Source organism: Amphiprion ocellaris, chromosome 19 (assembly GCF_022539595.1).
Source record: "Amphiprion ocellaris isolate individual 3 ecotype Okinawa chromosome 19, ASM2253959v1, whole genome shotgun sequence".
NCBI classification, from domain to species: domain Eukaryota; kingdom Metazoa; phylum Chordata; class Actinopteri; family Pomacentridae; genus Amphiprion; species Amphiprion ocellaris.
This window is the reverse complement of record NC_072784.1, coordinates 20786097-20813551: the sequence shown is the minus strand read 5'-3', so window position 1 is coordinate 20813551 and position 27455 is coordinate 20786097. Positions and strand designations below refer to the sequence as shown.

Sequence of the window (27455 nt, the reverse complement as noted above, 5' to 3'; positions counted from 1 at the left end):
CATGAAAATCTTTTATCTTTCAAAAATATCAATATGATTAATGTTAATGGTTATGCTATGGAGCGATGAATTATAACCAATGCAACCAGTGAAACAAACCTGTTCATAGAAACATAACGGCCAACGTCGGCAACACAATCTAAAGATTTTAATTCATTTTTATTGCACTCATCTCATTAAGGACAAATTCCTTCACAACTTCCGCTCTCTTCTAAAGCAGACATTTTGACTTGGCATTGTAGGAATAGCACAGGTCAAACAAATTTAGTTAATACTGGTGCAGTAAGCCAGGCCAGTGAGCCAAAGCACACAATAACAGGACTGTGGAACCAGCTTATCAAAATGGGATCTCTAAGTTTGTTATGTCATTATTTACACCTGTACTTGTTGTGCAATGATAAGCCAAAATGTCTGCTATGAAAAAGTTCAGTCCTGTGAAATCCACAGGTTGGCTACTAGCAGAAAACAGTGAAATACTGCCCCCTCTTGGTATCCAAGAAGTCTTGCAGGCAGAGTGAAAAACCTTGCTATTCTTTCATATAAAGTATATGAAGTCAAAATAGTCACAAAGGTCCTTAAAAAACTGAAAAGTAAACACCTGTGGGTAAATCAGAATTCTGTTTATTTCTAAATCAAATTACTAGATTAAAAGTATCTGACCCAACCCTTCATAAACCTTTAAAAACCAAAAAACATTCAGTTTATCAAAAGATTAAAAACATGATTCAACAGCAGTTATGACCATGAGAACACTATATTAAGGCAAACATGAAATTAAGGGCACAACACAAGCAGGTATATATATTCTGACTCTGTACTGTATATACTGTATGTCATAACTCTGATGAGCCTGAGTGTCAAGTCATCTAGGCTACAAATTCTAGTATTATTTTCTAGAATCTTATTCTCTCGTTAATTGAGTTCATTAATTGTGCTTTGATGTCTGTCTCGTGTTCTGTCTGCGTGTTCGCTTTACACAATATCTAACCACTTCTGCTACAGTTTTTCCGTTCCTCCCATGAAACCAAGACAAATCATGGCCTTCTCTTCATAATATGTATGTACAATATTCCAATGTGTGTGTTGTTTGTATTTCTGTATTGTGGTGTGTGCATGTTTGTGTGTCAGTACATGAGGTCATCCTGTATATAACATCTCTGGGACAAACTTGTGCAATTGTGCATGTTGTCTGGCAAAGCTTATCATGGTAGTGTCTCTGAACTAAAAGGCGCCTCCACTCTCCAGGTTACTGGTTCTAGTCTACCTGCTCGGCCCAAAACCTCAGGGAAAGGCACTGAGGAATTCAGTGGGGGTCAACACACTGGGAGGTTAAGGGTAAGGGGCAGGATTGAAGGACCTCTTCAGTTAGGTGAGATGGTGCGTCTGCGCAGGCAGCTGCACGTCAAGCACTTGAGGATGCTCATAGTGATGTGCATGAGAGGGCCGAAATTGAAGAGTAGGTTGTAGAAGGTGTTCACAGACAAGCCGCCAGTCTCATCCGCGTATTTTAAGGCCACAATGGGTGTGTAGAGGCTGTTGGTCAGATTCCTGAAGCGAGGGCTGTTTGACTCAATAACCTTTTTAGTGCACTGGAGAGGAAAGCACAATTTGACAGATTTTATTGCTAAAGTGTGTATATATGATTGACTGTTTGCATCAGTTAATGAGCACAGAAACCTATTCGCTTACTTGGGCTATGTCTTCTGGTGTTTGGCCCATGGCCTCAAATATATCTATGGATGATGGCAGGTAAACATCTTTAAAATAACGAACTGTGTCGGCATCTACTCCTGGATACTCCATCTTAGCCACATCCTCCATCATCTTTGTTTCAAACTCGGTGTGCACGGGGCCAGGCTCAATCATGGACAACCTGAGGCAAATTAGATACAGAGTGAGGAAGCATGTATAGTACAAAGTAAAGACAGATGTGAAGGAAGAGTGGAGGAAAGACGGTAATGTACCGGATATTGAACTTCATCAGCTGCACAGCCATACTCTCACAGAACCCTTCCATAGCAAACTTAGACGCAGTGTAAACATCATTGAACACCACTCCTGTATCAAGAACAAAAACAAGCAGATAAAGGGCATAATTTGTTATATTATCAAATGTCAATGAACTCAAGCAGCAGCAGACATCAATCAAAGGTGCCAGACAAATTATGAAAGTCAGCTTAGCAATGCATCGGTTGCTCTTTAACTTGTGGCAAATCTCACCAATGTGCTATTTCTAACAAGGTAAAACAAACACTAAGAATTATTTGCAAGTGCTTGCTATGTGACCCAAGTTATGTCAGCAGACCTTTACTGAAAATGCAAAACATGGACTAACAGCTGATAAACAAAAACATTTAAAAAACAATAGATTTTCTTCTGTCAAACATTTTGCAACTTTTAACCAAAAAATACTTGCAAAAAATGCAGATTATAAAAATCGGTAACAAGAAAAGCACTCAGAGAGCGCAGTACTCCGCCAAGGCTGTTCATTCCCCCATAAAGCATTGTCAGATATGCAGCATTTTTTAAAGAAATGCAGCATTTGTTTATTAGTTATTGATGATCAGAAATCACAGCAACATAGAATGTGGGAATTTCTGACCTTCCCTGAAAATTTCATCCAAATCCGTTCGTCTACTTTTGAGGAATGTTGCTAACAGACAGACAGACAGACAGACAGACAGACAGACAGACAGACAGACAGACAGATGGATAAGCATACGCTGATCGTCACATAACTTCACGTTCCTTGGCGGAGTAAAAATGTGTCACACGGTCTGATTTATTCAGCCCGTGTGACACATTTTGAATAATTTTGAAGAGTTTTAAATTCTTCACTTGTCACCACAGACAATCTGTTCAGTTATTCTCAGTTGTGTGGAAATGTGGAATTAAAGTATTCTGCTTGTATTCTTAGACAAACATAAGTTATAATGTTTTTGGGCAAATGTGATGCCATAGGGGCTGCACAGTGGTGTAGTGGTTAGCACTTTCGCCTTGCAGCGAGAAGGTCCCTGGTTCGCGTCCCGGCTTTCCCGGGATCTTTCTGCATGGAGTTTGCATGTTCTCCCTGTGCATGCGTGGGTTTTCTCCAGGTACTCCGGCTTCCTCCCACAGTCCAAAAATATGCTGAGGTTAATTGATTATTCTAAATTGCCCGTAGGTGTGAATGTGTGAGTGCTTGTTTGTCTATATATGTAGCCCTGCGACAGACTGGTGACCTGTCCAGGGTGTCCCCTGCCTTCACCCAAGTCAGCTGGGATAGACTCCAGCCCCCCCGCGACCCTAGTGAGGATTAAGCGGTGTATAGATAATGGATGGATGGATGGGTGATGCCATAGCTAACCAAATTAGTTGACAAATATCTGCATGCAGTGCTTTTGTGTACTACAAAGTAAGCATTAAAACGAGCCTTTACACATTAAGAACTGTAAACATCATCTCCTGTGGTCTTGGATCACATTTAAGAGCACTGCAAATTTTCCTGTGCATTGTTAATTATACACAGATCATACCCTGAAGACCCATAACACTGCTCATGACCACGATGTGTCCTGAACGCCTCTTCTTCATGTCGGGCATCACTTCTTTGATCATGCGAACCACGCCGAAGAAGTTGGTCTCGAATACTTTTTTCATCTCCTCGATGCTGATGCTCTCCACGGGGCCAAGCAAACCCACACCTGCGTTGTTGACTGACAAGGAAAAAAACACAGATGACACAGTGCTTGTATGTCCAACTTTGCAATGATTCAAACTTTTAAGATGTTGCTGGCTCGATATGTAGGGAGAACTGCAGTTTGTGTTCAGTTCCTGTAAGAATAAACCCTCATCGATTACAGATGATATTACTTGATATCGCCACCAGATGTCAGTGTGTGACAGCAACAGAGGGATGAGCTGTAACTACAGTCTATGTTGAAGGGCCTCTGGGTCTTGAGTAATTTAGGTGAAGGGGGGTGTAATGTTGGATTTAGAATAAGAGCGAGTCAGATTTAAAAATAGATGCTTTATCCAGACTAAAGGTTTAAATACAAGACCTGAGAAGAACGACTTATTCAGAGGTTAATAATCTGGGAACATACGGTTCATTGCAACACAAAATCACTGAAGGGTGACGCAGAACATTGTTGGTGAGATTTCTAGGTTTTGAAATACTTCTTCTGTTTTGTTTCAGACCCTGATTAAGAAAAAGAAGGTGTTGTGGATACACTGAGGTAAAGGCTTGGTTTCAGTTTAATACCGTCACTCGGTACACTAGCGTGATGGTCCTTTGTGTTTGGATGCATAATGTATCTGCCCACTGGAATTTAAAGACTCTCCCAATCTCCTCCCTCCACCTACTCAAGTCAACCGCAAAACCATGGAGAGTGTAGCCGCTGTTTCAAAACATTTCTGTTACGAATCTTTAAAATCTTTGCCCCTATTTTGCAAAGCAAAAAGAGTAACACCGTAATATGATATTTTATTTTTTGATTTGATTTGAAGAGGGGCAACTCTCCCGAATAAAAATACATTATAGTTTGTATTAAATACAGGCTACTAGAGTGGGAAGGTAAAGGTTTGTGTTCTATATGGTTATCATTTCTACACATTAATAAGAATTAGAATTAATTCATACTGCGCATACTAAATGACTTTAGATTACTTAATAAAACTATTTATAAGCCACTGTAATAATACCAGAGAAGACATGTTTATTCCCACACATACAGGGAACAGATCAAAAAGACCTTGGGCCTATTTTCATTTTGTTCCACTCACTCAGAATATCAATATGGCGGTCCTTAACATTGTTGATGCACTGCCTGACGGACTCATCACTGCACACGTCTAATGGAAGCAACATCAAGGTCTTTCCATATGCATCTCCAGCCGCCTCCACCAGCTTGTCCTTCTTCTTCAGGTCTCTCATGGTGGCAATGACTGATAAGGAGAGACAAAGAATGGTATGTAAATGATGTGAGCTTACAAAAAGAACCTCTGTAACAGCAGGAATCGACTCTTTAACACAACCTGCAACAGCAAAGAAATGGTTATGAATGTGTGGAGAACTTAAAATCATCCATATTAAAATGATTTACTATCTGAGTTCCTTTTTTTGAAAAATTCATACTTTCAGTATTCAACACTTGCTTAGGAATCAGAAACTATTCTTTTCTGTGTGCCATTGTAATGCTGATGAAGTAACACAGGACTGTGAAACTACCACTAAATGAAACTTCTCGGTGCACACTCTAAAGCAAGAACACACATTCAAAGTTGTGTCAGACGTATGGGTCAGAAAAGAAAAAAAACCCACGCCTGTTGGTTTACAGGATGCAGAATTGATTTCCTCTGAACTTTACACGCTGTGCAACATTAACCTACATACAGCACTGGAATCTATCAAGACCAGTGACAGCGGCTATCAGCACAGTGTTGACTCCTTCCACGTTGTGTGTTCTGCGTACACTTTGCTGACTGACGTTATCTAACAGAGAGAAGAGAGGCAGGGCTGTTGCACAATGGCAATAAGCAGGAAAAAACAACATTTGTTCTAAATCTGCATGTTGCCCTTGGCAGATAAAAGCAAACCCTCACCTGATTCTTGTCTGAACAGAGACAAGGTTGGATATGTAAGATTAGAAAGTGATTGCTATGCTGTGGAGGTTTTGTGTTGCGTTGCTGTGTTAGTGATGTAACATTTCAGGATGTACAGCAATCAGATCAGGACTTTTAATTTTAGAATGCTGCTGTTAGCGTCATATAGCTCGTCTTTACTAGCAGTCAGATGCACACTGTGCATAAATAGCATCTCAGGAAAGATTTATGTATTGGTAGAGAAGTGAACAAGAGATCCATTGTTCCTCCGGCTCCTGAAGGAATTACTCTTGGGTAGCTTAAACATTCTTGAATGAGCAACACTGCGTTGCAAACACAAGGGTATTTTGGGGTTTTCTCCAAATCTTGAGCATGTTACTGCAACTAATTATTACTTCATGCACAATGCAATATTTAATCTCGGGCTGGATTTCCGAAAGGAACAGAGCAGATCAGCTTCACTGCTCAGATGTGGCCGTATTAAAAGCAGGTCACATTGTGGGAAAAAAAAAAAATCTGCTCAAACCAGTGTTGGGAGGGAGGGAGCAGTTAATCGCTTTTGTTTTGCTCATCTATTTCACGGTAATAAATCCCATCAGATCCTAGTGGCCCCCAAAGAACAAGAAAACTCTAACTAACCCTTGCACAGTTGTTCCCAAGGTGGCAAAATGAGAATAGCAACACTCATCTAAGTTTCATTATCCACAATGACAACAGGAATTGAGGGTTTTGGGGTTAACCCACTCACTGTAGGACTAATGTGAATTCTGTAATTCTGCATAGAGCAACAGTTCATAAGTAAACCTTGTCACAGAGGTCTTTGGGCAAACATCACTCAACAGAGGTGTGGTGGGTAACATAATTCTGTCTGAGGCTCCATGACCTCCATGGAAAGGTTTTGACTTTAATTCCAACACCTAGAGTGACATTAATGATGGCTGGGTAGCAGGAGAGGAGACACACAGACCAACAATGTCAAAGTGGGACACCGTAACTCCACTGTGTACCAATGAAGACTTCAAACAAGGCCCTTGCTTTAAACTGAACTCTCGCTTGTACAGGTCTCAAACTTTGTCCCCCTTTCAACACTCGCTCCAGTGAGGGAACTATAGGCACATTAGACACGGCACTAAACCGGAGCAGGCGGTCTACAATTCACTGCAATAAAAGGGGGCTTTGTGCTGGAGAAGTCACTTGAAAGAGAACTGACAAGACTCCTTTTATGAATCCTGCCTGGCAAGCGGCATCCTTGCAGAGCCCTACCCTGGAAACTGCGCTTTCAGATGATAATAGTTGAACCAAAGGGGCGACTGGATCCCAGTCCTTACAAAAGGATATGGATCCGATATTACTGGGGTTTAGCTATTTCAATGGACACGACACCAAACCACGTACGGACGCTAAGACGGAGCGTTGCGCATGAAACTCAATCGAAGTTTGTGCGTAAAAGGACGCTTGGTTGCGACTGCGGAGCAGTGTAGGGAAAGTAAACACGGCATAGCTTTTCAGGCGAAGCACACTGTTATAGGCTTGCTACTAATAGGTCCGATCAAAGAAACAATGAAGAAGAAAGCGCATTTACCATGGTAACGCTTCTTTTCATCTTTGGCCAGCGTGACGGCAATTCGTAACCCGATGCCGGAGGAACAGCCGGTGATCAGCACAACTTTCTGCCCGCTGTTCGCCATGATTTGTCCGGGTAGGCGCTGTGTTTTTCAGCGGTCCTCTGCTCCGGATGGTTGCTGCCGAGGGAGCTACCGATCACCGGACTTTAAAAGACGAAAAGCGGATCATGCAGCCACAGCAGCCATGTGAGCGCCTAATTCAGTCACATGTTCAATAGAATCAGTAACCCAAAAAGACGTGACATCGCAAACACCCCTTTGCAGCTTTTTAAAAACGTGATAGGTGCCGCCTGCCCACAAAATGTAGCCTTGTTAATTCCTTAAAAATGTGAGGACGTGCATGCGCATACGTGCGCAATGTGGAGGGGGCAGTGCTTATTTGATTTCTGAGCTGGTGACCCCTGCAACAAATAACTGTAGGATCCACTCACTGATTAATGCATTATCAGAGGTACAATTGTCAACAGGATTGATTTTTCCATGATGTATTTAAGTAGCCTATGCAACTGTCTAGAAGTTTTAATTTGGAATTTTATCATTTACATAAATTAAGCTTTTCGATGAAACTACAAAATTGAATCGACTTTGGCTGCAAATATGATCTCAGAAAAATCACATATTTATAATAATAATAATAATAATAATAATAATAATAATAATAATAATAATAATAATAATTATGATGATGATGATGATTATTATTATTATTATTATCACTACTACTACTATTAATGTGATTATGTTTTTGTTGTCCTGTTATACTATGCTATAGCTACTATACTATACTATACTATACTATACTATACTATACTATACTATACTATACTATACTATACTATACTATACTATACTATACTATACTATACTATACTATACTAAATAAATTAAATCAAGTTCTTATCATTTGCTGCTTTATGTGTAAAGCTTCTCATGTGTAAAGCTTCTCATTCTAGGCTTTCATAAGTTTGGAGGTTAGTTTCACAATAGTTAATTTATAGGTTACTTAGTTAACCTACTGCTCTGCATTGTACTGCCATCTTGTGGTAAAGTAAAGTGAAGCACATTTAACTAGCACTCAGGCCTCCTGAATGCATTATGGCTCAGCAGATAAATAAATATAACTGCATCAGTGTGAGACAATAAGAACATTTAAGAAAGTATTTAAAAAAGGTTGTGAGGTTGGATGTTAGGGATGTTCCTGTTTCTGGATCAGGTTCTTAGCAAGGATCTGTTATGGTGATCGTGGACTCTGTTCTAGACAGATGTTATAAGGGGTCAAAGTTGCTCTGATAAGATTGCAGATAAGATTCACTACTTTTTCCTCTGATTAAAGGCCGCAGTGCAAGAGTCTGTCAAGTTTGGGCCTGCTGCTAAATGTGATGCAATCACATGCAAACTGACGGGATTTTTCACTTAACGCAGTGGTTTTGTTGTTTGTTTTTTTTGTTGTTGCATGTTTTAACATTTGCTCTGACAGTGATCCTCATAGCGTCCGAGCAGATGGTGAGTGGATGGTCTAAAGAGTAATCTAGAGTATTCAGTGGGTGAATGATTTGTTGGGAGTATGTCTTTCATGCGCTTCTCTTTAAACTCTCTTGAAAGTTTTTGCATCTATTTAAATACCACATCAAGTTCACATGGTGGAAATTTCAAACACAACTGTTTGTTCTCCTGATGGTGATTAGATCTGCAGTCCCCTTTGCTGTGGAAATGTGAGAATATAGTAGACATTTTGAATGGTTTAGGATTTTTCATGTATTTACTCAACAGAAGAATAATTAGAGCATTTGTGTTTAATGAAGCTGGTTTACAATGTTGGATCTTTTCAGCTTAGGATTCTTTTATTTCTCATTGGGAAAGAGTCCAGGCTTCAAAATATCTCCACAACATTTACAGGTATTCCCTTTAAATCTTCATCCCCAGTCTTTGAAACCTGATTATGTATCCCACTGCTGGGATAGCAGCTCTGTCTGCTCTTTGAAGCACAATTTAATCGTACAATGATGAATATATATTTCCCTGCTTAAGTCTCCACCCTGGTGACACCATATTCTTCCATTGCTGGTTGTCCACTCTGGGGGTGAGGTTAGTTATGGATAAGCTTTCCATCATCAAGAGCAACTATTCATTTTGCCATTACTTTGAAAGAGGAAATTCTCCTTTAGGGCAGACATATTTTAACAGTGTGTGGAGTCCTGGTCAGTCAGAGGTCGGCCCTTAACAGAAGTCACGTTTAGCTTTGTTGTGTGAAAAAAAGATCCACCTCAAGCAGATATTTGTTTTAGAAATGATTCAGACCCCTTCACATTCATCACACTTTAGAGTATCGTAAATTAGATAAACTGGTATATTACCCATCAAGCTGCAGTTAATACCACACAATGACAAAGTCAAAACATGGTTTTAGAAAATTTTATTAGAAAAACCCAAACCTGAAATGTCTCATTCACAAAAATATTCAGATCCTTAATTTAATACTCCCATTGCTCTTTCGGCAGCCAGTGCAGCTTCCAGTCTCCTCGGGTTAGTCTCTACAAGCTTTGCACACCTGGATTTTGGCAGTTTATCTCATTCTTCTTAACAGATCCTGTCAAGCTTCGTAAGACTTGATGGGAAGCATCCATGAACTTCCGTCCTCTCCCTTCAGTTCTGGCCAGTCTTCCTGTCCCTGCGGCTGAGAAGCAGCCACAAAGCATCAAACTACCACCACGTTTCATTGTAAGGATGGTATTCATAGAGAGTGTTTAAATAGCTGTCAGTCGCTCAGTTTTTGAATCATCAGACCTGATCATTTTTCCTCAAGTTCTCAGCATCCTGTAAATGCTGTCTGACAAACTCCATGCTGCCTTTTTCCTCAGTATGTTCAGTCTAGCTGCTGTATAAAGGCCTGATTGATGAAGTGCTCTGAAGATGGTTGTCCTTTCAGCAGATTCTCCCATCTAGAGCTTCTGAAGATCTGCTAGTGTGACTGTTCTTTGTGTACTCCCTGAACACGCTTCTACTGCCCAGTTAATAAGATTTGCTTGACAGAAAACTCTAGAGAGTCTTGGGGGTTTCAAACGCCTTCCATTTCACAGTTGTTGAGGCCACTATTCTCCTGGGAGCATTTTAGAGATGGTTTTAAACTGATTTATGCCTTGCAACAGTTTTATCACAGACGCATCCTGGCTTGTTTTTGTCCTAACATGCAGTGTCAATTGATATACACAGGTGTGTGCTTTTCTAAACAGTCCATTCAGTTTGCGACTGGTTTGCGACACACTAAAACATAATTAAAACAAGCAGCATCCATCCGACCACAATTTGTGTTGCCACAGAACCAAAAGTGCGGAAACTTTTGTTTTCTTCTTTTGTTGATTTCAATTTTTGCCTTTCAATAAAATTGCAGAAATCTTTAAAAGCACGTTCTACACTTTGTCATTGTGGATTTTTTGGGGGGTAAATTCATGCAAAAAAATGTCAGTTTTATTAATTTAGGTGTGCAAAAAGTGAATGAGTTAGAAAACTTTGTAGGGCAAATGTATCCAACTAAGAATGAAAAAAATGCTTAAAATCATCGCTGCTTGTGATAAACTGTGGGATGTGCTGACAACACAGCAGGCTGTCAGCCTACCTAGATTTCAATTTTCTTTTGCTGTCTCACAAACTGATGTCTGCTTATTTGAAACATTGCTATGCTATGACCCATTTCTCACACTGGCAAGCAGAAGTTCAAATAAGATCATAAAATTAGAATCAGGTTTAAATCCAAACCGACAGGCTGCAAAACAACAGGCACTGCAGTGACATTTTAGTTTATATATTTTGCTACTTTTGAGGTATTTTTCTGAGAGTCTTAGAGCAACTTACAATTACAGAGGTGTCAGATTTAAGGAAGATTGCAAACCTCATTGCAAATTAATACAAATGTGATTGGAGTGATCACCTTTGTCCTATGATGAAACATTTCTCCTGAGGCGAGTGGTCTCTTCAGGATGTTAATTCTCCTATTAATATCGCACAAAGGCTCAAAGTCAGGTCAAGTCAAGACAAAGTTATATATAAAATACATTTAAAACAACAGGAGTTGAACCAAAGAGCTGTACAATTATAAACAGCAACCCGTAAGACATAAGTACAATGACCAAAAGACAAATCTGAATTTAAAAGAAGCAACAGCACAATCAAAGATGAATTCAGGAAGTCAACCTCTACTTGGATGAAATGCCAAAGAGAAGAGGTGAGTCTTCTGTAGCGACTGAGCAGTTTCTAAAGTCTCAGCGGTTTTACATGAAGAGGCAAACTATTCCTCAGATTAGATCCAGCTACTGTAGAGGCTTGATTGTCGCTCTTTTTGTGTCTAAATCTTGGAACATCTAAGAGCATCTGCTTGGTTGACCTCAGCGCTCTAAGCGGGGTATAGAAATGTTAAATTTCTGCTAAATAAAGAGGCACAAGCCCATTTAAAACATTAATAACAAACAATAAAATCTTAAAATCAAGGAAGCCTGTGACGGACAAAGTTACAAAAAAAAGTAAATCCTGAGCCAATAAACGAGGTAAAATTAATTGTTTAATGATTTAATGGTTTTTATTTATTTGTATTATTTTCTACATTGTCGATTAATACTGAAGATTAACACTTTTTTGTTTACAACATAATTCCATATATATTCTTTTATAGTTTTGATTAATCTACAACATACAAAATAGTTAAATGAAAACCATGAAATGAGAAGGTGTGTCCAAACTTTTGACTGATATTGTGTGTATACACTGGCTGATCAGCTCAAATAAACACAACAGGTGAAACATAAAACACCAACAACTCAACTAACAACAACAATTTAATCAAAAAGAACAACAATAAACAAACCCAAAATTGATCTAAATACCCAACACAAATCAGAAAAAATAATGGAATTTATAAATCAAATGAACCTGATCCACCCCTTGAAGTGGCAGCACTTGGTATGGTCTGATTGGTACCTCTGGTATAAAAGCCTGGTGCTCCCAAGTCACCAGCTTTTGATCAAATCCAGCCAGATGACCACAGCAGCAGAAGCATGGACACCCCAGCACTGGTAAAACAAAAAGATTAGTACCACTTCATGAGCATAATGTTGAGCAAACAATGTGTTGTTTTTTATGTGTTTTTGTATGTGAAATCTGAGTGTGAAGTGTTTCAGCTTAACTAGAGTGGTTAGTGGGGGCACCAGCAGTTACGGTTGGAAGGCTGCAAGTGCAACCATCACAACGCCAGTGTAGAGATTCCATTTCTGAATATTCTCTGACCTTTACAGTAAACTATGTGAGATTTTAAAACTATGTGTTACAGCACCTTTTATCACCATCATCTAAACACTAAAGAAGGGAATATCTTTTGTAAGACGGGTGTTTATCTCTCCAGAAGACGTAGATTTCTCCTTTGTCACATATCTGTAAATGACACAACAGATCACTAAAGCTGTAAGTAGCCCCAAATTTTCACGTAAAAATAGTCATATCTTCATGCTACTGCAAAATTAAATTGGCAAAAATCTGTGTGAAGATTGCCAGGGGTGCATATTGCCTTTTGCATTTTTATGGCAGATCAGCAGGCGATGATCTGAGCAAATGTGTGACGGACAAACCTAAACCGACCAGCCGGCTGACATTGAACCAGCACTTAGAAAATCATCCGGAATTTTATTTCCAGCTACCTCATTAATGCAAAGTCACTCCTACTTATTTGGCTCCTGATTTTGTTTTATGACACAGAACAGGAAAGTACAGCTAATGCTTTAAACTGAGTCATAAAACTCATTTTCAATTCAGATTTTAAAGCTAGGTTTTCCTGTGCTAAAGTCAAATCAAACTAATGGGTTCAAGTGAAAGGACTGCGGTTGTCTTCCTGTCAAAACCATAAGAATACCTGAGCATCTCGATTGAAAAATGGCCATAGTGTTAAAATACTGATGGAGTCAGTTATGGCCCTATTAGGAAACTGAGGGTGCTTTGATGGCCATAAGTCACTAGATATGGTGCTTGAAGAACCGGCACGAGCCGCTGGAGTAAGGTCTGGGGCGTTTCTGGTATGCTTTCCCTTGTGCCGCAAGATAAAGTGGACAGGTGTGGATGGAGATGAGGAGGGGTGCTGGGCAGCCAGTGATGCCTGCTAGCCTCCAAGCTACTGCTGTGGAATTTCAGAGGATTGAGGCACTAAGACACAAAAGGACAGAGACAAAGAGGAGGGGATAATGCAAGCTCATACATGCTTTTCCGTGGCACGTGCTGTCTCTGCCTTTAAGGTCTTGTTGTAAACCTCCTCTTTTCACCTCAAACTTTCTCCTCTCCACTTTCTCTTCTACACCTCTATGCTTGTATACCTGCAGTATTAAATCCTTCCTCTAGCAAGACATTTCTCATTCTCCTTCCTCAGAACTTTTCACCTCTCAGATACCTCTGAGCATACTCCAGCTGTGTCCTGGGTGGAAATCATCTCTAACCTCATTGCTAAAGTCCAGTTCATTGAAAATGACACTCCCATCCCCTCTTCCCCTCTAAACCCTCTTTTTTTTATAGTTTAACAGTCAATTTCCTGTGTACTGACTTTAAGGATACATGAACAGATGCTCCTGGAACTTTCACTGCTTTTCCAGCTGACCGTATGAAGTCTGGTTTCATTCATCATAATTAAAGATGGAATGTGCGATTAGAGTTCTAAATGTACAATCCAAGTTAGATTAATAGTCATTGCATTTAAATATTTTCCTTTACATTATTATTGCCTGAAATTTTCCACTCATTAAAAGAAAAACATAATTTTTTTACAGTAATATTTCCCCACTTGCACAGGACCTAACTATCACTTGTTCTGGCCGTCCTGCTGGTGGCATCTCCATGAGGTCGCGTTGGAAAAGAGACAGACTGATGCTACTGAAAGAATAAGGGACTCTAGCTGTGTGAAAAGGCCCAGAGGACTGGAATGTTTGCCACAGGTCAGGAGTGGCGCTTTCTACTCTTTTGTGTGCAGTCTGCAGAGGAGGTGTGGAATGCAAACTTCATGAGAACAGAGGCGAAGAAAGAGACGAAGGGGAAGAGTAGCTGGGGGTCGGTGCACGAGAGGGGAGGCTTGAGCAGTGAAAGAATAGGCGCAAAGAAATGAGCCAGAGTGTTTTCGAGGTTCTGAGGCAGATATAGAACACCATTAAGTGAGAGAAAGCGTTATAAGAGCTGCACCAAAAAAAGGAGTTAAAGTTGTTGCTGCAGACCACACATTATGAGCACTGCATAGAGAGTGCTTTGACAGCAATAACACCCTCAAGATCAATGCAGCACCAGTGAATGACATTCTTAGAAACATTCATTCCAGTCACAGCTGATGATTGCACACTATCTGGACATTCTTAGGCACAACCTGTTAAAAAGTATTTCTCAAATGGTGCAATTTACATTGAACCCAAACAGCATTTTTTCATGTTTATGACGTGAAGGCAGCAATTTTTGTGGCACAAAATTTCTTGCAGAAACAAGCTGGCAGCATTGCCACATACAGGTCATTGACAGGGCAGTCAGAAAATGACAGCAAATAGGAACAGCAGTGTAGTGCCAGTTGCATTTGATGTTAAGCAAGAAAAGTCTATGGATGGATTCCCAGGAGGGCTGTTCACTTATTCACTGTGGCACCATGTTGCAGAAGTCATTTGACTAAATCATTTGCTGATTTTTAAATTCCTCACATATTTAGAATGACTGCGGCTTTCCAAACGTGTGAAAGACTTTTCAAAGAAATATTTGGCATCAGTTTTTCCATATAACCCTGAGAGCCCCACTAATAGCAGTTTTCAATTTAATTGCCTTGTTATTCAGAGATGAAAACACAATCAGCGAAGAGGAGGTAACACAGCAGGGTGAGCATGAGTGTGGCCACTGGTTGAGTTTATTTAGTCTCTTTGTTTGAGCAGTTCATTTAACAGACATGGTCCTCAGATGTTAATTAGCTTAGTCTCCCTTCCTGTCTAATGATTATAATTATCGCCAGACTGGCAGTTCTCCTTTTTTACTGGGCCAGTGCAAAAGAGGGAAATTTCCACATGCTTTATCAAGTCACACCCCTGGTTTGGCAACTTCATTACAGTGGGTTTTAGCAACAGACTTTGTAATGTATCTGATAACACAGCTCTGCATCCAGGCCCTGTTCTGATGGTGGTCTTGCTCATTTCAGAAAACAGCTCTTATTCAAATTCCAAATACCTAAAGTGGTTAATATCAAAAACAACTACATCCTGTTTGATGCGCCCGTTCCGCCCGCTTGTACTGCAGGCAGGTAAAGTCAGAATACCTCTAACAGGTTTCGTATGAGAAGATGTGGTTTGGTGATAGTCCTTATGTAAGAATGCATGCTGTCTGATATATTGAGATACTATCATCAGCAGTCAGTGGGTGGCACAATCACGTTTCTCTTGAGGTGCTTTCACAAATCAGGAATTGTACAGTTTCTGACAGGTTAGCCTACATTTTTTTCCCCCACAAGCAAAATGTGGAATTGCTCAGTGTTTCCTTGCTTTTATAATTGTTCTGCTGATCAGTTAAGGGCGTGAGATCCCCGCCACCATTGTTATTTCACCATCAGCACTGAGACCACACAGCTTTTCTTTTATGTGGTACTGTAAACATTGCAGATGGATATTGACTCAATGCGCAAACATTTACAATGATTTCCTATCTAAGGTGCATCCATGATTCTGCTATAAATGGTGAAATTAAGTGACAGTGAATTAGTTGTCAGATTACATCACATTAATGTAGATAAGCATCATTTTTGAATCCTGATTATATTGCAATGGCGGAAGGTAATAAACAGTTTTTATGACAAAATATATAATGAAATGACATCATGAGTCTATAAGGAAGTGGTGGAGTAACATTTGAGATGATTTGTAGGAAGCTATTTCTTTATGACGACATACTAGGAAAAAAACACTGATAATATTTTTTTGTATACATAAATCAATTTTTTGGCAAGCTGAAAGAGTCAGTAGCCTCTTCCGTCTGAAACATGCATACATAGTTTACCTGAGAGTTGGCTTGTTATCCTGTTCTGGCATGTTCTCTAACACAAGGAGCAGACGGCAGGCAGATCCAATTGGAAGCCCACCTTAGGGTGTCTAATCCTAAGTGCTCATCTGCTCCTCTTGAGGATTATTAAGGTTTCACAGTCGGGACCCAAAATACAAGTTGATGACAGATTACTTCACATCCACCCTCTCTGCGAGTAGATAATAAGAAAAGTCCACAGTCATTATTCAGTGCAGAATGGCTTGCATAGGGAGAGAGAGAGATGCTTCCAGTTTGGGATGAACATCAAACTCTGATGCTGTAAGCACAATAAATCATTCTGAGGAATTACAGAATAAATAAATAAAACAAGATGTGACAAAAACTTAAACAGTAATATATCCATAACCTTCTTTTTTCTTCTTCTTTAAAGTTTGTGATACATTCATTTCCTGCCAAACACCATCTCTGTTCTCCTAACCACACGTCTATAAATGCATGTCAAAACACACATGGAGTATAATTAAATAGCTTGTGTTTCCATATGATTTGTAATATGTACAAAATAAATCGCACGATAAAGAGACTGCCAGCGTAAACTTAGATCATCCTGTATGTATAGCACTTTATAGCAACATGTATACGCTAATATTGGTTAAAAAAGGAATATTAAAATATTTACCGTACATAAACATTTTCAGGCAATTTTCTTGCATGTCTTGGTCGCACCATTAGCAATAATTTAAATGCATGTTTTGCAAAATCAATGCAAGTCTAGTGCATGTCATGTAGCAAACCAAAGTCTGAGTGCAATTAATATGAGGTAATTTTGTCATAAAGGACTCTTGTACATTAGAAACCTCAGTGGTTTGAGTGTGTGTGTGTGTGTGTGTGTCTTTAAAGAATAATTATGTGTAAGTCGTACAGGTTCAGTAGTTGCACAAAGGTACATAGCACATGCTCTGCAAATATTTCTCACCCAGAGCTCAGACTACCCACTGGACTCTTAGTAACTATCTGCTAAAAGCTGCTAGGAATGTGGCTCTGACTCAGACTGGCTAAGCTGGTACTGAGAATGGAGACAGTGGGAGGTCAGGGGGTCTGTTGTTTACCGACCAGATCAGCTTCTCTGTCCAGTCATCTGGGTGTTTCTGCCAATCCTCCTCCTGAAATCTACGAGAATGGGAGCATTCTCATAGATTTCTGTGTTCTCTCTAATCTGTCCTGCACATGTGCTTCAAAAATGTACTTTCTCCAAGGCTGATGAAATGTATCTTTTATCTTTCATATTCCTTGGGGGTTCCTCAGTTTGAAGAACTTGACCTTACCGTAAACATATTTCTTGATCCGCATCATAATCGTTTGTGGGTCAATGATGTCTCGTGTCTAATAACTTGTGGCTAAGAGTTTGGTTTGGCTTGAAATGATATGTCACAACACCCCTGGCAAAAGTTAGAATTGTGGCCTTTAATGGATGCATTTCTTCTTTCTGCGGTTGAGACTCTTGATATATTATGGTTTGGCTCATTTTCTCTACATTTTCTCTGGGACTTCATCTCCCAGTTACTTTATAAAGGCCTGTTGTAGCTTGGGCTCTAGAAACATTATCTTTGGTAGTTTTCCAATTTGACAAGGTCTTTACAAGTTTAATCTCAGAGCATGTCTCAACTGAATGCAGTTTTCTAAGAATTAATTAGATTTCTGGCAGGCTATATACAGCTTCCGTGGGTGATTGACACTATATAGGTTTAAGCTTTGACAGATGAGTGGGATAAACGACACCTGCAGTATTAAACAGTTGGTGATGAGACTTAATCATATATTTCATCTCCTTCCTATCTTCCTGTTCCTGTCTAATGGTATTTGCTTCTTGATGTTTTACGCCAATCTTTTTGACATAATGTAAAAATGTGTTCATTGCAAAATGGAGAAACCCTCAAATCTGTCTCTTCAGTATATTGTTGAAGTTAAACAGACAGGGAGCTTCTTTTTCTGGTGGATTTGACTGAATTATTGATCTGGGGAAAAAGGGGGATGAAACTTAGGAGGTGTGCAATAATAAATCTTAATGTTTTAAGTGATGTTTTTTGGCCACGTGTGCCTGTCCCTGAAATAATCAAACAGACTAGTCTTGCATTGCCAGCAGCCAGCAACCTCTAACCTGAGCTGATTCTGCCGACAGCATCACAGTGTTCAAGCTGCAGCCTGAACAAACATTACAGAAACTCTGCTGCAATGCTGGGCTAATACTGATGGTGGAGATAACCCTCCACGGTCTGGAAAAAAAGCCTTAATCCTTGAACTGGCCAGAGGTGTTCATGTTGAAGTGTATTTAGCCTCCCTGCTGCTGGAAAGATCAAAGCTTGGATCCATCTTCCGGGTTCAAATGAGCTGAGAAAACACTTTATCTAAGTGAAGGTAATCTTTGAACCTGTGGGCCACATTTTAGGAAATAAATACCAGATTTTTGCATCATCATCATTAACATCAATATCATGCTTACTATGGTGGAAAAATAAAAGTTTAAGTCACTGGCATGCTCTGTATTTTGTCCAAGTTATACCCAGGCGCAGACGTCGTGGATAATATGATCTACACTGACTAGAGCTGCAAAAAAATCGAGAAACTGACAGGTTACGAGGTACGAGAGCTGCCCTCTACATCACATCTGTAGGTAATGACAACCTTTAAGAAGTGAGACCTAACAAATTACCGCGAGTAATAAATGTGATTTACGAGGGAGTCCTCCGCAGGCGCACCGCTCATCCGTGCGTCCCAGGACACCGTCCTGTGGGAGGGAAGAGGCGGGGGAGGAGAGCGGAGGGAGGGAGTGATGAAGAGAGGGAGAAATTGAATGAGAGGAGCAGCAGCGAAACTGAGAGGAGCCATCACAACAAAACTTCTCCAACAATCAAGCAAGTGGAGCAACAGACTGGCTTCTCTCCGTTTTTTTCCCTCTCGTTACGCATGGCTGAATAGTTGCAGCAAATAGGACTTGTGCAGTTACAAAGTTCTGGGTGCGGAAGGAGACGGGGGTCCCCGCTTTGAAAGATGGACCATTTAATAGGGAGCAGGTCGAGCTGGACAATACCGCTGTTTCTTTTCATCCTGCTTCACTTCTCGACGGCACAAGCTGGTAAAGTATCTAGTTGAACACCTGCAGTTAATTAATAAAGGCGGCCAGGTGAGGTGCAGCCTGTCGGTGAGAAATAAGTGCCTTCTGTAGCCTAAATGATGCACTGTCCCATTTATCTAAGTTTGCTCGACTTTTTCAGGCACCTTGATTCATCACTTGGCCCCCAGCCATCACGAAGTTATTAGAGCTAAAACGCAATTTGTGTCTTTTAAGGTTCGCTTTGGATCCTTGTGCGTAAATGTTTTGGTGATGCAGCTCCTCGTCCAAGAGAGCTGCTTCAGGCTGGGATTAAAAGTGTGAGCTGACTCAAATTACTCGTAGACGTTGTCTCAGAACTGTGCTAATGATTTCAGTACATTTTTTTCTGCATATGCCTACATACTAATCATCACTGCGCCTTTCCTGCTGTAGTGTCATTTAAATCGAACATGTTGCCAAGATTTGCGTTTGAGTCGTGCGTCAGGTGTGCTGTAAGACAGCCATCTCAGGAGATATATGATGTCATGTTTGCGTTTGCTTGTGACCGGCGTCGGTTTACTGTGAAAAGCTTTAACGTTGGCTTGAGAAAGAGGTGAATGGCTGAACACTGAATGAACTGAGTAGATTAAAATTCCTGTCATGGATCTGTTTAATGTGCCCTCTGCTCACATAGGTCTTAAGTGAAGGCGCTTAGCACTAACACTCTTACTGCCTTAGTCATGATTATTCTGGCACACTTAAATATTTGACATGTTTTATTTGAGGCTTCTGCCTCAGGTCACATTGTGTACACTGACTTCAGTAATAATACTTGTAGAAGTGGATTAACTGGACTGATTTTTTAATTATCCACCTGCAAGGAGACACTGTGGTCTCGGTTTAACAGCTGTGTCTGTCAATAAGTGTGTCCTGGCATCCACATTTGTTGCACCTCCAAAGTCGTTCAGCAAGTGCTACAGCCATTTTAAGCTCTCCTTGTTGCCAAAATGGATATTAACAACCAGCTTGTGCATAGATTTGTGCCTCTATCTGTCACCCACACAGGCCTCCACGCCCTTTGGCCGTGTCAGTGTCTTCAGCTGGTGCAGACTTACTTCCTTGCAGGTGCTGCAGTTTAAGAGCCTCCCCGATGGAGGGACATGTCTCAGCAGCACAAACGAACTCCATGGTCATCACAAATGTTTAAAGACATTTCGTTTTCACTCATGGCTTTCCACAGGCACCCACTACATGGCTGGCAGGATTTTGCTGGAATTCACTGGCTGAAATAAAATTAGAAGGAAGTGAGCCAACCGACCTAATCACTTTCAAGTGGCACAGTGGCTGCGGTGTCCATTGCTCTCTAATGAGGCCGTGTGATGTGAGGGGCTGAGCAGATTTAAAAGTGCACGGGACATATGGTGCTGTAGATATGGCAGTCTTAGATACGTGAATGTGGTTGATAATGCGTTTGTGTCTCAGTCTGTTTGCATGTGTGTATTACAGTGAAAGAATGTTTTCCCATATGCTTTCTGTGTGTGTTCGAGCGAGATGAGAGAGCACTTTGTAGTCATGTTTACCGACAGGAAGTGGGACATTCTTGCACACGTGCACGGTTTCAGTCAGACTCCTCTGTTCTTTTGCCTTAACACATTTTCGTTCAGTTTTCTTTTCCTTCTTTCCTTTTTCTGATTCCATTCAAAGGCTGGGAGTAGGGAGTGTTTGTTTTTGTTTTATATACCTTATCTCTGTGTTTACATCATCTGCCTCCTCCTGCTTATACCCTGCCTCATCCTTAACTGGTTCTGTGACAGGGGGGAAATTGTGCATACAGCCCCCTCACTGCATCCCGTTTGATCCAGCCTTCTTGCCAATCCTACACCAGACTCCCAAAGGAAGACGGCAAGCCTTGTTCGCCTTTGATCCAGAAACAAATTAGTGGCAAATGAAAACAAATGAAAAAGGCAGCTGAATTTTACAGGATAGAAAACGGGAAAAGAGGAATTTCATGAACATTACAGCTCTAGTGTTTTCTTGTTTTATGCAAGTTAGTGTTCTTCTAATGGAAACATTAAACATCAGAAGTGTCAGATATGCTGATGTCTGTCCCAAGTTGCTGATACTGCAAGTACCATATCAAACTGCTTCTCAGACTTTTTGATGAAGCAAACTGTTTGGAACTCCCACAAGTCTTTAATATGTAGAAATGATGCTTAAACACTTTCGGCGCCGGCCTGCCATCTATAGTATTCAACACACATCTGGCTTCCAGAAACTCCATTTCCCTCCGGCTTCTATGGCTCTGTGTTTCTTTGGATGCTCCAAGCAGCATTTCTCTGGGACTAGCTGAAGATGCTTCCTGTGGAATCGCAATGAGCAGACATCAGAGGAGCTGACTTCTTTGCAGTGTCCCCATACATGTCATCTGCCTCTTTATCCCCGTTTATGAACCCCAGAAAAGTTTTATCATAGTGATCCATCACAATAGCGGTCACAGAAGAGTTCCTTCCAAAGGCATCTGCAGACTCTGGAAAACAATATGCTGCCCTCAGTAACTCTGTGACCTGGATCCTTTTTCAGCTTCCCTGAAACTTGCCTGGAGTCCTTCAGTATAGAACATAAGCTGCTGAAATCTCAGTCTCAGTGTTCCACTCAGAGCCACAAGTTGTTGAGAAACTCCTTGAAACATCCCTGAAAATCACAAACAAAGTGGTCACTGGCTGTATTACACATGCTGTGTGACTGTGTGTAGCACATGCAGTGTTATGCTTTGATTTCGGCAACTCTGGTTACACTCTGTAATAGCAGCCTCAGTGTTATGTCTGAAAAACTAAATAATGGCTTTGGGGGTTAGAACTGGAATGGGCTTGGTCATGTGCACGTTTGCATGTTTGTATGTAATCCTCTGTGCCTGAGGTGCGTATGCTGTTTATGTGCATGTTCATAAAAAACTGTCTGTACATATTTGTTGTGAGGGTGGATTATGTTAAAAATTTACAAGGACCTGCTATCACCCCGAGCTCATAAAGGGAGTTTAGTGATTTGAAATTGGGTCAGTCTAGGTTAAGGGCCAATGTCAGGCATGCAGCAGAGATTATCATTAGGGAATGGATTTACTACGGTCAAAGGAAGTCCTCACAAGCATGGAAGTGTGGATGTATGTGTGTGTTTGTGTGGCGTGTCTGTCCAGTTAGGGGCCTTGAGGGGCAGGTGTTTTCTCTGTGGGCCAAGCAGCTTTTGGCCTGTCCGCCTGTCATACTGTGAGCAAACATGAGCAGAACAAACTGTGGAGTTTGAAGAATGCGGTGCTGATGTGAATGGGAAGGAAATGTGTAGCCGGATTCCAGCAGAATCCCTCGCCTTCAAGACCTAAAATATAACCGGACTGGATGTAACCACTGACTCACATCCAGCAGAGCAGGCTGAACACACTAAAACATTTTAATATTTGTTTTCATATTTAAGCCTTTTGGTCAATCACCTTTCCTATATGTATTAATAATGCAGAATTTTGATTATTTGGTATTGCATGTTAAAAATGGTGGGCTGCACAGTGGTTTGGTGGTTAGCGCTTTTGCCTTGCAGCTAGAAGATCCCCAGTTCACATCTTCGCCTTCCTGGGATCTTTCTTCATGGAGTTTGCATGTCCTCCCTGTACATGCGTGGGTTTTTTCCGGGTACTCCGGCTTCCTCCCACAGTCCAAAAAGGTGAGGGCTGTGGGAGGTTAATTGGTGATTCTGAATTGTCCGTACGTGTGAATGTGAGTGTGATTGTTTGTCTCTATATGTAGCCCTCTGATAGACTGGTGATCTGTCCAGGTGTCCCCTGCCGTCACCCTAATCAGCTGGGATAGACTCCAGCCCCCATGTGACCCTAATGAGGATTAAGCAGTGCATAGATAATGGATGGATGTTAAAAATGGATATCAGTGTCTTAATATCCCCTGCTGATTGATCACCATCACCTTTAGTGTAACTTCTGAATATTATTATGACCTTTTAACCCCTTAGAAAATGTGGGAAAAAAAACTACTCAGTTATCTTCACAACTGCTGCCTTAAACTGCCAGGCCTAACTGAAAGCAGACTCAACCACAAAACACATTCAGAAGGATAAATATCTCCCACTCTCTCTTCTTAGTTACTCACTGCAAACTTTCTCATTGTTAGAATAAATGCACCTTTGTCACTGATATTTCAAATATGCTCTCACATGTCTGAATTACATCTGTTTGTAAGCAAATGAGCAAAATGTTGGATGCATAAAATGATGCAGTGATTCAGAGAGAACATTAGACAGAGCTCCAAAGGGCTGTTTTTTTTTCCTCTGTGAACACTAGAATTGAGCTACATGTAAACAATGTGTGCAGATTGTTTGCTCATTCTGGTGTGACAGCGTGTACAGTCAGCGTATCAATGGCATTTTGTTTGTGCGTGTGTTTAAATTTTCATCTGTTCAGTGTGTATTAGCTCTCCTCAAACTCATAGAGTTCTTGTCCACACATTCGTGACCCAGACAAAAGGTCACACCCAGTCCTAATTAGATTATAGGCTACTCTTCTACGGAGCCTGGGAGAAAATGTGTCTGGATTTATTCAAGCACTTCCACTGAATCTGTCATCAAATTTTCTGTATTAATCTTTCGCAGCTTATTACATTTTCAATGTTTTCTGAAGTACTGCTTTTATGGAGATTTTATAGGGAGTGAAATTTCAATAAACTGATTTTAGGGAGAAAAATCTGTTATTTGAAAAGAATGCAATACTTGCTGTATTTCTGCATGACGTACAGATGCTCAACACATGGTCATGCATTGTCTCCTGCTCTGGAGACGTCATGTGGTTTCAGATTTGCTGTTGCGATTCGGACCAACTGGAGCTCCACGATTACTGGTCACAGCAATAATGACAATAGTGATTCTTTTGAATGTTTCAAACAGAGTAGTATCTAACAATAATTAATAATGAATCGTGTGTGTGAATGTGTATAGAGGCAGTGAAAAAAAACCAAGCAAAGAACATTTTGGATGTTCACAAGGAGTCATCGCTGTTACATTTTCAGATTAGTTTTTGAAGAGTTCTCTTTGGCTGCTCACTCTTCTCTAACCATTCAGGATTTAGCATAGATTGATCTAAATGTCAGCTACTTTTTTGTCCATCTGGGTCGGCCATTTCAAAAACAAAAGGACCAATGTGGACTTTGGTGAAGAAAAAGGGAATCTCCGTTTTGCAGTATTGTTTTTTTTGTTGTTGTTTTTCATTTTCTTTGTGTGTTTGTAAGATTAATCGGACTCACTCGTCTTCTTTTTATTCACATACGATATGTGAACATCTCCAAACAGTAATTTAAAGTACAACTGTCAGTTCTTCTCCTCTACTCATCGCAGGGTGTGGTCCAGTATGCTATGGGAAGTTCTCGTGTCTTTCTTTCTGGCTTCATTCCTTGTTAAAATCCCCCAGTTCCCAGATGCAATAGTTTTTGACAGTGTAGTACTTTGTGTGAGAGGGATATTTTCAGGCAGGGCAGGGAGTGTAGGTGGTGTGAGTCATAAAGAATGTCTTCCGAGTCATTTGCTTTCGAAACACAGAACACATTATGTCCATGTATGGCTGAAATGGTGCTAAATTGTATGCCTGCAGGGTATGGAGATACTGTGTCAAATGTCTTACAGCCAGAGAAGATACACAGTTGCAGACTGTTCGGTGGCATTTCTAAAGGATAGAGCCCAATCTGTGAGTTGGAGTGTTCAGCTCTTTTTCTCTCAAGACTGTGTCTGTCACTGTTGCTGGACAGACACGGTTGTCTTAAAGATAAAACACAAGAGGAAATAAAAGAAAAACAAATGTCTTATGGCTTACAATCCGCATGTGTTTATGTGTATTATTGTGTACTTGCATACAAGTCACATGCTGTTCAGAGCATTAGCCATGGCTGCTCTCCCAGAATTGCTGGATGCTTGTGAAACTCGCTGGATGTTCCAGCTTCTTCCCACCTACTCTGACCCGTTTGGAAACCCCACTGACTCATCAGTCATCTCATCTACGAAGCTGCAAACTTGCAAAGTTGTTTCAAACATGTCTCTAATTGGTGGAGACAGTTTTGTTTGTCAGTAGCCATAGCAGAGCACCCTTGAAGATGTTGTTCTCTTTTCTGCTTGTCTACTCTCCCAGAGTTGCTTTAGAAGTAACACAATTTGGCAGGTGAGCTAAGGACATGACAACTATAAAGCCTAATGAAATGCAAGCAAAACCTGTTCAGACAGTCAGTGCTGCAGGAAAGGTAAAGAGCCTGCAAAAATTGGCGTAACTCAAGGTGACATAAATGCAAAGCATGGAGTAGATAACATTCCTTCACTGAGTGTTGCGTGGATTCAGCCTTCATATGGCAGCCTTCCACTACTTGGGGTTTTTCTGCTTGAAGCCAAGTCGGGAATGGTAAAATTGTGAAACAGGCGATACTCCACAGAGACATAATTGTATTTTATTTGGGTTATTCTTGTATCCAACTAGCTTATACTGTTGCCACAGCAGCTATTAAGTTTGCATCTTCTTAAGTCCAATGCAGGTTTTTTCCAACTCCCACTGAATCAGCTTAACAAACTTCTCCCTCAGTGCTTGGGTGTGGGATGTCTGTTATCCCTCTGCACATTTAACTGACAGATGACTGTTAAAGCAGTTTCTTTTGTTTGAAGGAGTTTCTACTGCTTGCCTCAGATTTCTCCCTGTGGCATTGGTTGTGTATTTTGACTATTCTGTGTTGTCTTGTGAGTGTCAGAGGTCAACGGTCTCCTGTCAGCTCATAGCTGAACTGAGCTACGTTTAGCTCTAAAAGTTAAAGTAGTTCAGACAGATCTCCTCTTTATTTGATTCAAGGTCTGACATATTTTCTCTGGATTCTTGAAAATGAAATAATTCTGCTCAAAAGTGAAACACGATCGCTTCTTTTATGATGCTGTTCTGGATGGGTTGACAGAAACTGAAGAATCCTGCATGATTAAACCCACGTTGCTTCAGTTTAGAATATTATTCAGACTGTTCCAAACATCCCTGCCTTATGACCTCTCTTCCTCTCTGTGCATGATCATGTGCAAACTAGATAAAGACAGAGAGGCATAGAGAGAGAAAGACAGAAAGAGAGAGAGTTAATGTAATAGATTCTGACTTTTGACTAAAAAACAAACTCTAAACTTTGCTACTCCACAGGAAATTGATTGCAGTCAGGAGTCAAACAAGGCCACAGCAGAGCTATGAAGAGCTCACTCGGGATCTACCAGTCCAGGGAAATACAAACATTAAGGATTAGGATCCAGACATGATGCGAAGTGCAAAGTAAACTTTTGTTAAGAATTAAAGTCCTCTGACAGAAATGCAGATGCTTACATATTTAATGAAGACTGAATCTTTAGCTACAATAACAAAACTCTGGGGCACCATGTTTCTTGCTGCAGTGGGGGTGCTGTGGTCGGGTGACTACAATTTTTAGCGATCTTGCCCATTCACATTTTTCTTAAAACAGTATTGTCGACCTATTTTATTTTATATAGACAAAAAAAATGGATTTAATGAAATGCTGTCAAAGCAAATCAGACTACTGCAAGATAGATTGAAAACCAAAAAAATGTGTAATAGAGAACAATGCCAGTGTCCTTACTTGCGATCTAAGTGTGGGTGACTGGGCTGTTAAGATACCTTGTCCCTCGACATTTATTTCTTGGTCTACTGTCGTGATGAACAGAGCAGATTTGATAATTATTCCATATGACTATGTTTGGGTGAAAATGTATTGCTTAATTTTTATAGATAATACCTTATGGTTTCAGTAGTTAGAACTCAGCAGCTACTATAATTATTGAATTCACATTGGTTACTTATTACGCCCTGACGCCTTAAATACCTTTAGATCTGCACATTATGTTTTCCATTGTTAAAACCTGGCTATAAGTCATAGCTTACCCTATTTACATTCCCATTGCCATGCGAAGGGAGTCTGAAATCTGCTTTGCAAACGACGTCTGCTATGCAAATAAATAACGCCGTAAAGTGTAATGCTGTGTTTTTCTGCAAGCAATGTCTGGGCAACGGTAAACTCTCTAAACATGTTTAATTAACAAGGAGAATAAAAGGCGAGCTCTGTATG

General features: G+C 40.5%; 2 protein-coding genes across 6 annotated transcripts in view; one reads left to right on the top strand and one right to left on the bottom strand.

The window, feature by feature from the left end:
• Nucleotides 1–605: 605 nt before the first annotated feature.
• Nucleotides 606–7526, bottom strand: rdh8a (retinol dehydrogenase 8a). The gene is made up of 6 exons (XM_023279579.3): nucleotides 7166–7526; nucleotides 4765–4926; nucleotides 3516–3695; nucleotides 1965–2058; nucleotides 1690–1873; nucleotides 606–1589 (listed from the first exon to the last, which is right to left on the bottom strand). Exons 1-6 carry the CDS (start codon nucleotides 7269–7271, stop codon nucleotides 1362–1364), a joined length of 954 nt encoding a protein of 317 aa, XP_023135347.1. The 5' UTR covers nucleotides 7272–7526; the 3' UTR covers nucleotides 606–1361.
• An 11543-nt stretch (nucleotides 7527–19069) lies between these two features.
• Nucleotides 19070–27455, top strand: part of col5a3a (collagen, type V, alpha 3a) — a 45715-nt gene continuing 37329 nt past the window's right edge. For 3 of the 5 annotated variants that reach the window (XM_035952565.2, XM_055005289.1, XM_035952564.2), the window contains exon 1: nucleotides 19071–19362. In XM_035952565.2, coding sequence (XP_035808458.2) covers nucleotides 19278–19362 — 85 coding nt within the window. In that variant the 5' untranslated portion in view covers nucleotides 19071–19277. Of the gene's footprint in view, nucleotides 19363–27455 lie in introns of all 5 variants that reach the window. The other 2 variants (XM_035952566.2, XM_055005290.1) reach the window with 1 other exon arrangement.